At 49.7% G+C, this 12,131-nt stretch overlaps 5 protein-coding genes across 5 annotated transcripts; 3 read left to right on the top strand and 2 right to left on the bottom strand.

Annotated features, from left to right (window-relative positions):
• The first annotated feature begins 468 nt into the window (after positions 1-468).
• BU24DRAFT_478386 (Pkinase-domain-containing protein) lies at positions 469-4,808 on the top strand. The gene is made up of 5 exons (XM_033533030.1): positions 469-1,224; positions 1,272-2,018; positions 2,077-4,058; positions 4,151-4,426; positions 4,497-4,808. Exons 1-5 carry the CDS (start codon positions 590-592, stop codon positions 4,712-4,714), a joined length of 3,858 nt encoding a protein of 1,285 aa, XP_033385639.1. The 5' UTR covers positions 469-589; the 3' UTR covers positions 4,715-4,808.
• Positions 4,809-5,465: 657 nt separating this feature from the next.
• Positions 5,466-6,561, top strand: BU24DRAFT_420346 (uncharacterized protein). Its single transcript, XM_033527443.1, has 3 exons — positions 5,466-5,609; positions 5,749-5,892; positions 6,117-6,561. The coding sequence occupies exons 1-3, from the start codon at positions 5,559-5,561 to the stop codon at positions 6,402-6,404; spliced, it is 483 nt and encodes a 160-aa protein (XP_033385640.1). The 5' UTR covers positions 5,466-5,558; the 3' UTR covers positions 6,405-6,561.
• Positions 6,562-7,040: 479 nt separating this feature from the next.
• On the bottom strand, positions 7,041-8,077 carry BU24DRAFT_407344 (uncharacterized protein; the record flags this gene model as incomplete). Its single annotated transcript, XM_033525803.1, has 3 exons — positions 7,041-7,054; positions 7,092-7,814; positions 7,948-8,077. 3 exons carry the CDS (start codon positions 8,075-8,077, stop codon positions 7,041-7,043), a joined length of 867 nt encoding a protein of 288 aa, XP_033385641.1.
• Positions 8,078-9,254: 1,177 nt separating this feature from the next.
• Positions 9,255-9,717, top strand: BU24DRAFT_460366 (uncharacterized protein; the record flags this gene model as incomplete). The annotated part of the gene is made up of 2 exons (XM_033531816.1): positions 9,255-9,435; positions 9,521-9,717. 2 exons carry the CDS (start codon positions 9,255-9,257, stop codon positions 9,715-9,717), a joined length of 378 nt encoding a protein of 125 aa, XP_033385642.1.
• A 231-nt stretch (positions 9,718-9,948) lies between these two features.
• On the bottom strand, positions 9,949-11,819 carry BU24DRAFT_478390 (uncharacterized protein; the record flags this gene model as incomplete). Its single annotated transcript, XM_033533031.1, has 1 exon — positions 9,949-11,819. The coding sequence occupies exon 1, from the start codon at positions 11,710-11,712 to the stop codon at positions 9,949-9,951; it is 1,764 nt and encodes a 587-aa protein (XP_033385643.1). The 5' UTR covers positions 11,713-11,819.
• Between the last annotated feature and the right edge of the window lie 312 nt (positions 11,820-12,131).

Below are 12,131 nucleotides of genomic sequence, written 5' to 3' on the forward strand. Positions count from 1 at the left end.
TTGGCACATTCCTCCATCGCGCGAACATTGCCCCAAAACCTCACCCAAGCTTGGAGACAATTACTTCCTGTCTTCATTGGTATCATCACTTTCTTCATCTTGAGTGTGGTGGTCGTGGTGCTCCTTCCGCTCTTGTTTTGCTTCATCCGCGTCGACGTGCACTTTACCCCAACAACAAACCAACGACGCGGCGCCCGCCACTCCATCATCCTTAGCCCACTCTCAAACTTCTCACCTCACCGCGGCGAGCAATACACGAAGCAAAATCTTGGTCCAATTTTGGCACACTGCGTTTCGATTGCTTGGGGCTTTCGTCTTTCCTTCACTCATTGACCATTGATGACTTGCATCTCCAATCAACGTTCAGCTTCCCGTCCACTGTAAATAAACCACACGACGGGGCGATGGAGATTGCTTAACCTGAGATCCCTACAGCAAACCACGAACCGCGCCTTGGTGCCCAGAGCTACGACCCTCGCTCCAAGCAAGACGTGTCTTTCGGGCTCCATATCGCTTCAGCATCTTATTCCTCTAGCGGAAGTGTCTTCGCTTGGTTGGCGGTTTCCTCCCGCATCCTCGCATCGACACAATGGATCATGTATATCATGGTCGTCCTCCAACACGTCGACAAGTACTCGGAGATGCCAGCTCGCGTGCTAATGAGGACAAGAGTTCGCACGCACGCCGCAGTGTGAAAGGCGGTTTGGAAGGGAGCGCTACGTCCTCTCCTGTCCGCCTTCCGCATAACGAGTCTCTCGAGCCTAACGGCAGTCTTGCAGTACGACACCCGCCGGAACCGTCACCTGAAAACAAACGTCTCTCCGCCGTTATAAATGATGGCGCTCGTCCACACAACCCTAAGCGTGACTCTGAGATATCAAACGCAAGCACCAATGCGTCAGGTACGAGCCGTCGACGCAAGACCTGCATAGGACCTTGGGAGTTGGGCAAGACTGTAGGGCGCGGAGGATGCTCAAGGGTTCGCATCGTTAGACATATGGGCACGGGCGAGTATGGCGCTGCCAAAATAATCTCGAAAGCTACGGCGGAGAAAGTCAGGGCATTGAGTTTGGCGAACTTGATCGCATCTGCGGAAACCGATCCCACCTTGGCTGCCGGCAAGCTCATTCCTTTTGGCCTGGAACGCGAGATCTGTATCATGAAGCTGTTGGACCATCCAAATATCGTACGCCTACATGATGTTTGGGAGAATCGTAATGAGTTGTGAGTTCGAGTTTTAGCTCTTAGGTCGTTTTTTCTAACTTTCGTAGGTACTTGATCATGGAATATGTCCAAGGCGGCGAACTGTTTGGCTACATCGGCGAGCAAGGAAGACTTCAAGAAGTCGACGTCGTTCACTTGTTCCGACAGATCATTGCCGCTTTGATGTACTGCCATCGCCTGAACATCCACCATCGCGACTTGAAGCCCGAGAATATTCTTCTGGATAGAGAAACCGCAACTATCAAGCTGGTCGACTTTGGCATGGCGGCCTTACAGCCTGCTGGTAAAAAGCTGACAACTCCATGCGGCAGCCCGCATTACGCCGCACCAGAAGTTATTCGCACAACATCATATGACGGCGCTAAAGCAGACATCTGGAGCTGTGGTGTTATTCTGTACGTGATGCTTACGGGAACGCCCCCCTTCAATTACTCTGGACAAGACTGCGATCTCAAGCATCTCTTCCGTTCGATTGCTCTAGCCGATTATGTGATGCCGAATGGGTTGTCAAAGGAGGCACAAGACTTGATTAGACGGATCCTTATCCCGGACCCGAAGCGACGCATCTCCATCGAAGGCATTTGGAATCACCCCTTCCTTAGTAAATATGATGTTCACTTGGGCTTCGTTGGCGATAAAGCGACAGTTGACCACTGGGTGGGCCCAATTCCTTCGATATCGGACTGGACCAAGCTTGAGCGGAATACAATCGACCGCGAGCTTCTACGATATCTTCGAACGCTTTGGCACAGTGAGAAGGAACAGACTTTGGTGCAACGCCTGCTTAGCAAAGAGTAAGTATATGTACACTTTCCGATCCGCTGTAGCCAACTTCTACTGACCAAATCATAGCGCCAACCACGAAAAATACTTCTATTCGGCACTGCTCAAGTTTCGTGACAGTTATTTGGAAGATTATTCTCCGGGCCCTGATGTTGTTGGATATTCTACTAGTGATCATCATCATTGCGCCAAGTCATCCCCGCAAAGCCGCAAATCTGCCCCGTCCTCATGGCACAAGCATTCTCAGTCTGGTTTCTCAATCCTGAACGACGAACATTTGTATTCCAAACACAGCTTCTACGAACCACCACCCTCATCAGATGCCAGTTATGACCCTTTCCGAGCATCTAGAGACCCAATCATACCAGGTCAAAGCCTTACTCATAATGTCACCATCCACCGTGGCTCAGGCAGCACAGGCCGTCAACGACCAGCAACGGCTTTGGGCCATCGTACGGGAAGCTCGCTACGTGTTCAAGCTATTAGAAACAACTCCCAGCGCCAAAGTTCTGTGGCATCGCGTGGTTCCTCCAAATATAGCAGTCCTTCAGCCCGTTCACAGCGGTCAGTTGGCGTCAAACGGAGGTCCGTATCGCGCTCATCCATGGCAAGTTCGCACTGGCCGAGCAGTCCACCTGTTCTAGTTCGCCCTGGCAGTATCGGGAAGCGTGGTGTTAGTTTCTCGCATCTACGACGAAGCTCAGCCTGCACAATGGGCACTGGAAGTTCGAGTCCTCGCTACACGCCGGAGCAGCGCAAGTTTCTCAACAGGCGTTCTCGTGATTCCGTCACTCCGTCACCCCTCTCTCCCCCGCCTCTGCCATCGCCACTCGCCAACAAAGGTTCGGCCAGAACGCCAGTCAAACCACCCGTGGCTCGATTGAAGATTCGCAAACCGGAGAGCCCCAGCAAATACATACAGAGTGAAGCGAGAAAGGTCAGCACAGAGCTTGAAAAGGTCATGGAGGAAGCTTTCAATCGCGCTTCGATCGGTGAAAGTATTCGGACTTCGAACACAGATCCGTCCAAGGATGCATCTGACTACATGACCCCACCAACTTCAGTCTCCAATGGGGACTCCATTGGTAGTGTGCTTATTACCCCATCCAATGCTAAATCGACCCCCCAAAGCCGACCCCTTCCTCCAGTTCCTAATGAGACGCCAAATACATACGTGCACCGTAAGCTGGCGGAAACTCGAGCCGACATTGCTTTTCGAGCAGCGCAAGGGGGCGAGAATACAGCACATTTCAATGAGATTCTCGCTAAACTGGATATCCTTATGGATCCTACGGTCAATATTGCGCAACGTGCTTCCTCGGCGCCTAATAGGTCTCCAGAGCAGAGCAGTCTATTGCCAGCTATCTCCGAAGAGGTCAAGTCTGATGGAGATAATCAGTACGAGCCCTATAGCTCACCCTATAGAGCTGTTACTGATCCAGTCAGGCCAAAACTGCAGGGTCGCCGGGCATTGACCGATCATCCTTCCACTATACGGGTCGTCGAGCAATCCCCTACACGAATTGCACCCCTGAATATACGTAAGCGGAGTGGTGCCAGCACGCTTTCAAAGAGCGCCAACGATCGACTCACAGGTTGGTCGAACCCTGCTACCACTCGAACGGTGCAATCTTCGCAAGGCCTACATAACAAGTCTGCATTGGACGAATTTGACGAACGCACTACTGCGAGCCCACAGCCAACAGATTCGTCGAAGGCTGGCGCAGCGATGAAAAAGAAGAAGTCCCTGTGGTTTCGGCGCAACATGGAAGCTCAAGAAGAAACGAAGAACAAACCACACGTCGGTTGTCTGCAGATTCCGGAGGCATGGCAAGGTCTCGACGATCGTCTTCAGAAGCACAGGCCCGCCAGTCCTATCCGCAATGTTGAGTCTCGACACACAAGAGGAAGCACTAGTAGTGAGTTTGCAATCCGGCAACCTGGAATGGAACCTACGAAGAACGAGTTTGGCAAGGAGCGGAAAGGATTCTTGGGTCTCTTTGGCAAAAAGGCCAAGGAGCCCAAAGCCAAGGCACCTTTGGTATTGGGTTGTAAGTACTCGCACTCGGTCGTTGAATGCGTATCTTTCTATGATACCTATCGATCAGTATATCTTGGGCTCAATTGCTAACTGGCATTCTAGCCGACAATTTCAGTACTTCCTCAATTCTCTCCGACTATGATCTCGAAGACGGTTCAGCGGCGTCGCGCAATCGTGCACCAGAATATCAAATGAACTGGCTCTCAAGATTTCTGCACATCAAGCCCGCAAGTGGAGTCTTGTGCTTCCAACTTGGCCGTGGCAAAGTTCGTAACGATCTCGTGCGGCTTCTTCGAGACTGGCAACGTTTTGGCGTACGCGATGTCACCTTCGACCGACAGGCCAACACCATCAATGCCAGGATTGATAAAAATAATCGTAAGTACCCACACCTATCATGCAAAATCAATGCCTTTGCGACCTTGTGAACTAACAAAGAGTGTCTCAGATCTTAGAATTAAACCGGTGTCTTTCGTTATTGAGCTCTTCGTCGTCCTGGAACAGGGTCGCCGCGCAAGCCTCTGTTTGGCTCGATTTACTCAGATACGCGGCGCAGCATCTTCTTTCCGAAAGGTGGTCGATGTTATCGAGGACGTTTGCCGCTCTCGAACTATGCTTGTTGAAGATGAAGTCAGGAAGGCACAAATGTGCGAGGTTCTGGCTTAAACCCAGCCCGTCCAAGACCAAGTGCATAATCGTCTACTTACTGGTGCCTCTGGCCACACTACGTTCGTTGCAATCATGCATGCAATACATGCAACAATTCGGGAACACTTAACGGACGTCCTACCACTTGATGTTCTTTCTCGAACGCTGGAGAACCACTTTACAGGCCATCGTTTGGGTTTCTTGGCTCATTGACAGTCGTGTGCAGTTGCTCGGGCTAAAGACCTCAGGCTCGCATTTTGTACATCTTGTTTGGCCTTGCAAGGAGTAATTCCATGCTCGCCTTTGCTCTGTGGGTATTGCCTTGGGCTCAAAGTTTTTGTCCCCCTTTTAAAGAGGCTACTTGCTACCAACAAGTTCCTAAGAAAATTAATTTCTTCTCTTTCCATTCGGTACATTGTCTTTAGAGAAGGACTGTTTCACTAGGAAGTGTAAGGGTGTATATGGAGTTCAGGGAAATTCGAAGTGGTGTGAGAATGGAAGATAATGGTAATTTGTATTGCATTGCATCAAGACGAATGGTAGTTTCAAGTCCTAATATTGACCATTGAATGCGAAAGCATAATCATTCCTTTGAGATGAATCTGTACTCTTTGAATTGATGAGTTTCAAATGATTGAGTGTGGCGATGTGACGTGCAGTCTTTCCCTTTCCGGTTTGGTGCAATCACGTGCACTTTGATGTCGTTCTCCGGAGCCCAAGTCCCCACCCAGCCACAACGATCGGTTCGGCGAATCCTTTAACCGACCTTCCCACAACCGAGTGCACAACGAACGTCAAAATCAACGACACGACAATCGAACCCGACTACTAACCCAACAGGTACCGCAAGACCACCGCCAACATGCGTACCTACGACGATTCCTTCAGCGGTCAGAAGATCTACCCGGGCAAGGTGCGTGGAAAACCGTCCTCCGCACAATGGCCTCCCTACGACATGTCGAGATTTCATCCAACACCGAACATGGACCAACGACAGCGAGGGGAGGCTAAGCGGGATACATTGGGAACTGTTGCTGATGGATAATGTACAGGGCAAGCTCTACGTCCGTGGTGACAGCAAGGTCTTCCGTTTCCAGAACGGCAAGAGCGAGAGTCTGTTCCTCCAGCGCAAGAACCCCCGCCGAATTGCGTGGACAGTCCTCTTCCGAAGGCAGCACAAGAAGGGTATCTCTGAGGTTAGTGGAACCAAATCGCACATTGCAAATATTTTGGGGTTGGGACCGGGCGATTGTGCGGATCGCGAAATGACATTGGGCAATGCATGCGCGTCCGTCGGAATGAATGTTCATGTCATATGGGCGTGCGATGAGTCCCGATGTCATCGCGCCTTCCGCCTACTACGACCCTCACCTACCCTTCCACTTTGTTGCATGTATGTCGCTGACTGTCTCGACTACAGGAGATTGCCAAGAAGCGAACTCGCCGTACCGTCAAGCACCAGCGTGCCATCGTCGGAGCTTCTCTTGATGTGATCAAGGAGCGCCGCAGCCAGCGTCCCGAGGCTCGCTCCGCCGCCCGCGCACAAGCCATCAAGGAGGGCAAGGAGAAGAGGGCCGCCGCCGAGTCCAAGAAGAAGGCTGAGAAGGCCAAGAACGCCGCCGCCGGTGCCCGTGGCCAGGCCCAGAAGATCCAGAGCAAGCAGGGTTCAAAGGGTGCCGCACCCAAGGTGCAAGCAAGGACTCGCTAAGGATTGCGCGCGAGTTGAAAGGGGAGGATGACTGCTGACGCATTGTGGTGTTCATTAAAGCGGGAAGATTACGGCGACCGGCTTTTTTTTTCTCTTTCTCGGGTTCTCAAATGAAATCAGGGAGAAAAATGGGGATGATGGGAATAAATAACAAAACTACTTTTTTTCTACATTCCGAGCCCCCGGAACCCCTCCGTCCAGATCTCAGGATCTGGCGATAGGGCAACAAATGCAATTCATGTCCTCATGATGACCTTGTTTCTTCCGGTTTGCCCCTGGTGCTGTGGAGGATCACACAGGTAGGGTCGCAGACTTTCTCTAATGGCACACAAAAGATTCAAAAAGTTCAATCGTTATTGTCGACATGCTTGCTTCACAGTGAAGGCTCAATAACTGCATTGCAGGTCCGGTCCAGCGTCATGACATTGCCATTTCGACCTCATGCCGACGCAGCACAACTTTACGCAACCAGCTACCATGTCGGCTTAATCCAGTCTTGCGTCAATACAGGAAACGACATTCGCTCATTTCGTTAACAATCGCTGGTCTGAATACTACTACAGTATGACATCACGATATGTCGCCCATCAGCAATTGGGTAGATATTCGTTGTGGTCATTATTCAGGGTCATGCATTCACTTTCTACACCCTGTCAATATGACAGCCAGCTGATCACGACCACACACAATTCTCTAGCTCATCGACTTCTCGATCGACGGAGCATTGCTGCGGCGGCTCAAGGACAATCACCCATTGCTCTTGGGGTTGGAAACATTCCGCTGAGCTTACGGCGTCCCAACCCTCATGAAGTGGCTCTGCTACCGGTACCATTTCCCAGTCCGCAGACACTGGTCCGGAGTCCGAAGAGGGGAGAGTGGAAGAAGTGAAGTCTTCGTGCTGTGAGGATTCCGCACGGCACTCATTGACGTTGTCCAAGTCGGCAGCACGAGACTCTGCAACAGAAACTTCTTGCTCTAACGCCACCACGGCCACCGCATTCATCCCCCATCCTAACGCTCTCTCCAGCTCTCGCCAGACAGCCATGAACCCTTCAACCGAGCGCGAGACCTTCTGCAACACAGCCCTCAACCAGTCCCGCAGCATCTCCCTGACTTCAAGCGCCCATATGTCCCGCAGCACGCGCTCCAGCATCGCCTCCAGTTCCCTTGCAGGCCTCGTCCCGAGCACCCACATGCATGCACTCCCGATCGTATACGCCCACACCCGCACGCGAAGTAGCCGCATGCTGTGATGTTGCAGCTGTGCTGCGGGGACAAGCGAGGAGGAAAGCCCCAGCACGGAACTCGCGACGTGATTTGTACGGAGAATGCTCGCCAGCGAAGAGAGGCCGTATGTAGCTAGCGGGGGTGCAATGCCCGGTCCAAGTGCTAGCATTGATGCTGCCGGACCTGGGGGGTTGATCAGTAAGTTCTTATTAGTTGTGTGTGTGTGATGACTTTGAATGCTTCCATGGGCATGACTGCCCGTACTGTAAGCGGTTACAGACAGCTGGGACATATATGGCAAGATGTTGTCACGTACCGAAAGCACCTCCCAGCGCCATGAACTTCAACATCGACACGACCTGTCCGGCGATGCTGTTTGGATCTATCGCAGAGTACAGTGTACCGGTCGCGAGCTGTTGGAGTTGGAAGTGTGACAGCGAGGTCATGAGTTGGACTGCTTCCGAGTCAGTTCAGTGTTCGCGTCTGTTATGCTTTGTGTGTGTGTGTCTATATGTGGACGTATATGAATGTGGTCAGGTAAATAGCATAGTATATAAAAAACATCTTTGTGCACGTCGTTTAGATCGGCAATACCATACAGACGTACTTAGTATATAACCAACAGGTCCAGGGAGAAGAGTCGATAACAAGGGGCCTGCTAGAGTTGCTCCGGCAGCAGGTAGGGCGTATCGTTTCGCCATGTGTACGAGGGCTCTGGCACCTTGGTTGCGAGCTAGAGAGAGCAATGAATGTGAAGATTCGCGTGCATCCACTCTAGCTAACGCTGGTGCTGCTCTCGTGTTCCAGGATGCTCGACGAGGATCCATTGCGGATTTTGGTCAGCCAGGGGACGCGATTGATGATTGTATCCTTGGGGGAGCGTGGGTAAACGGTTCCGTCGTCGGTTTCAGCAGAATGGCAAGCTGTGAATGAAAAGAGAAGTGGGGAAATAGGTTTTTGGTATAGGTGTGTGGCTTGCGCTTTCAATCACTCATTGATCGGAAGTGAATCTAGTTGTGGCCGGCGGCAGCACGTGCTGCTCTTTTTCACTCATCATGTAAACGACGGTTGCTGATAGACAGGGTTCTTTCGAGTTCAAGCCAATGAACATGAGGCATTGACCCCATGAAATTACTTTGCAAATACGCCATGTTTATCTGTAAACAATAAAGTGAACTGTACAGCAAAAGAGTCTAAGGAGACAAGAGGCTCTGTGGGCAAGCCATGATCGGACAAGACGGAGGGAATTGCAAACTTGATTGGAAATGATGTCATATGCTCTAAAGCTTTCGAAATTGGTTCAATGATGTTGTCTAATCCGTGCTATTAAACGCATAGTTACCGGCGCCTTGACCTGCTGTTGTACAAATTAGGCAGCCAAATGCCATTCACTATCAGTGATGCAATGGTGCAGTCCGACTCCTCCTTACTTCACATCATGCAGCGACCTTATCACACTCATTCAAGACCTCTTGTGCTACTGGAACACGTATTTAACGAGCTGGAAGTGCCTAGCATGTCCATCATCTCCTTCAAGAAAGATTCAATTGCAATATACTCTCATCATCTTTGAAAACAATTTTCCATCCCAATAGGAAAGATCTACATTGAAACACTGTCATCATGGTATATGGAAAACCGTGGAAGGAGAGCGAAAAGCCAGGAGCAAACACCAAAAATGACTGTGACCCAGTCGCCATAGCCACATGCCTATCTAAAATCGCTGCCATGCCTGTGCTAGCCGGCGTTCTAAGCCCTTTGATTCTGGGTGCAATTGGATTTGGCGCTGCAGGTCCCATAGCCGGTAACCCTACCCATGGCCTCTCCCCTTATCCCAACATAATGCATCGTCAACTTCATTTTACGGCAGACCTGACAAACTCTCGTAGGCTCCATTGCTGCCACTATGCAGTCAGGAATGGGCCCAATAGCTGCCGGAAGTCTGTTCTCCAGTCTCCAAAGTGCAGCAATGGGGACTACAACGTTCTGGGGAGGCTTCGGAGGTAATATTGCCACAGGTGCATTGCACGGCTTTTGTATGCCCGATGTCGTGAAGTGCATCAATGTGAATCAAGGGAAACTCTAGTACAAATCGTGCATACTGAGATACTTCGGCGCCAAGAGAGAGAGAGAGAGAGAGAGAGAGAGGGAGAGAGAGTTGGGTTTGGGGAGAGTGGATATGAATACTTACTATCTATTGATGTCAAGAAACATTCGCGAAATCAGAGAAACAGTAACCAGCAAGTTGTTAGTCATTTGATGCTTTACTTTGAAATGTTCTATTACGTGAAAATCAATGGAGGCTTATTCTATGTTTTCAATTTAGTTCCTTGGTGGAAATTTTAGAAGGCTTAAGGTGGTCAATTTGGACTTCAAAGTGATAACGCAATGCCCTCAATCGTTTGTCAGCCACATCGTTTACAGCCTCAATTTCGTCTTCTCTCTCTCCTAGTAGAGCTAGGAACTCCATCATGATTCTTTCATACTCTGACCTTTTGGTTTTGAGATTACTTTCGGAAGCTTCGTACAATTGAGTTAATATGTCTATCTCGTTCGCATGCTGAACTGAAAGATTCGTGAGTTCATTTTGGTACTGCTGTCGTATTTCATGACAAGATTGATGGGCCTCGCATTCCTTTGCTAGTGCAGATATTCTTGATGCTAAAGCAGCGATCTGCTTTTCGAAGCCACTTTTGAGTTGTTCTATCTCTAGATCGTGCTCAGCCTTAGTTGCTTGCATTATCTCATCAAGAGTTGTCTTTGATGGGCGGTCAAACTTTTCAAGTGAAGAGTTATCGAATATGCTGTCTTGCTGCTCAGGGGTGGCATTCATATCGGCTGTGCGGGGGATTTGAGGATATTGTGCGTCTCTGGCCTCCAAAAACAGCCCTGCGTCACGAAGACGATGCTCGAACTCCTTGAATTTCTGCATTGCTCGCATACGCTCCTTGTCGATAGTGGAATGTGCGCCTGCTAGCTGCTCCTTAAAGACCACGAGATCATGAGTTAGTTGCTTGATGTTGGCCCTGTCTATCCGGCGGAGATGCCTCTGTTCTTTGTCAACACATTCGACTCGTAGCTTGTACTCACCAAACTCGTCTTCATGTTTCTGTTTCTGGCACTGCATTTTCTGTTCCAGCAACGCAATCTTGGCACCATAGTGGTCTTTGGCGAATTTGTCATGGGCTGCGAGTTTTGCATCAAGCTTCTCGATGGTCTTGGAAGCGTTCCCTTCAAGAATATCATGGGCAGCGTCGGTCTGCGCAATCGTGCATTTGAGTGTTGTAACTTCAACTTGGAGATCGGACATCTTCTGTATAAGGTTGGCATCGCCCCCTTTCTCAAGCCGTGTCGTCTTGAGCTGTTCGCGTAAATCTTGGATCTCGATGTCTCTATCCAGAAGGCTCTCGTCTTGCGCTGCCATCTTCGCGTATAGTGCTTTGAACTTGGCATCTGACTGCTTAAGTTCAGTGGTCTTCTGAAAGAGTTTACTTTGAAGTTCTTCATGCCGCTCTCTCAGGTCCTCTAAGAATCGAGAAAGATCAGAAATGGTGGAATTTAATTCATCGATAACACTTTTGTTCTTAAGATCAGATTCTTCGAGATCAGCAACCAATTCTGCCTGTTGTTGGATCTCATTATCTAAAAGAGTAATCCGGCTCATAGCGCCGGTGTGAACTCGACACTGTCTGTCCTTTAGATGTATTCGTTCATTAAGATCGTGAATTTCCTCTTGGAGATACTTAATGCGTTGTAGTTGCTGTGCATGCTGCTCACAATATGGCATTAACTTTCCTTTAATTTCTTGCAACTGCTTGCCACGCTCCTCGAGGTGTCGCGTGGTAGTTTCTAATTGCAGTCTCAAGGCGTTGATCAACGATTCATTGATTTCGGCTTGCAACGCAACGTCTTCAAGTCCCCGGCTGCTACTACTACTTTTACTGTTGACCGTAGGCGTTTTCGGGGACAAAGATTTCATGTACCAATAGGTAAACAAATTCTTTTTAGAGGTCTTTGGCAAATTTTGAGCTGGCTGCGACGACGACCCGGGGGTCTTCCGAGATGTAGAAAGTGACGGCATACTGTAGGTAGTGGACTGGTGACTTTAGTCTTTACAAATGGGAGAGACTCTACGGCTGTGGATGCTTAGAGCAAATGTGAAAGGAAGAAAAGGGGTATTTAGTACGACATTACATGAAATGGTCAAAAGACTTGTACAATATCCGAGGGATGCACAATGAGTGGAAAAGAAACAATGTTAATTTGAGCTGGGGGTGTCATGCTCCAAATTCGTGTCACTGGACAAGATAATGATTGATCTTCTTAGTGCATGGAGTCACTAAATCGCATATAACAGGTAGGAACCTCCGTAAGTCGTGCAACTCAAAGGTCTTATCATGGGGACGAAGAGTCGAACCCCGTACGCTTTTCTCGATCTGAATTTCTATGCAGTTCTGGTGCATTGTTCAGCCAGAAGTTTCCGGGTGCACAACGTTGGTG

Source organism: Aaosphaeria arxii (genome assembly GCF_010015735.1).
Source record: "Aaosphaeria arxii CBS 175.79 unplaced genomic scaffold BU24scaffold_3, whole genome shotgun sequence".
NCBI lineage: Eukaryota > Fungi > Ascomycota > Dothideomycetes > Pleosporales > Aaosphaeria > Aaosphaeria arxii.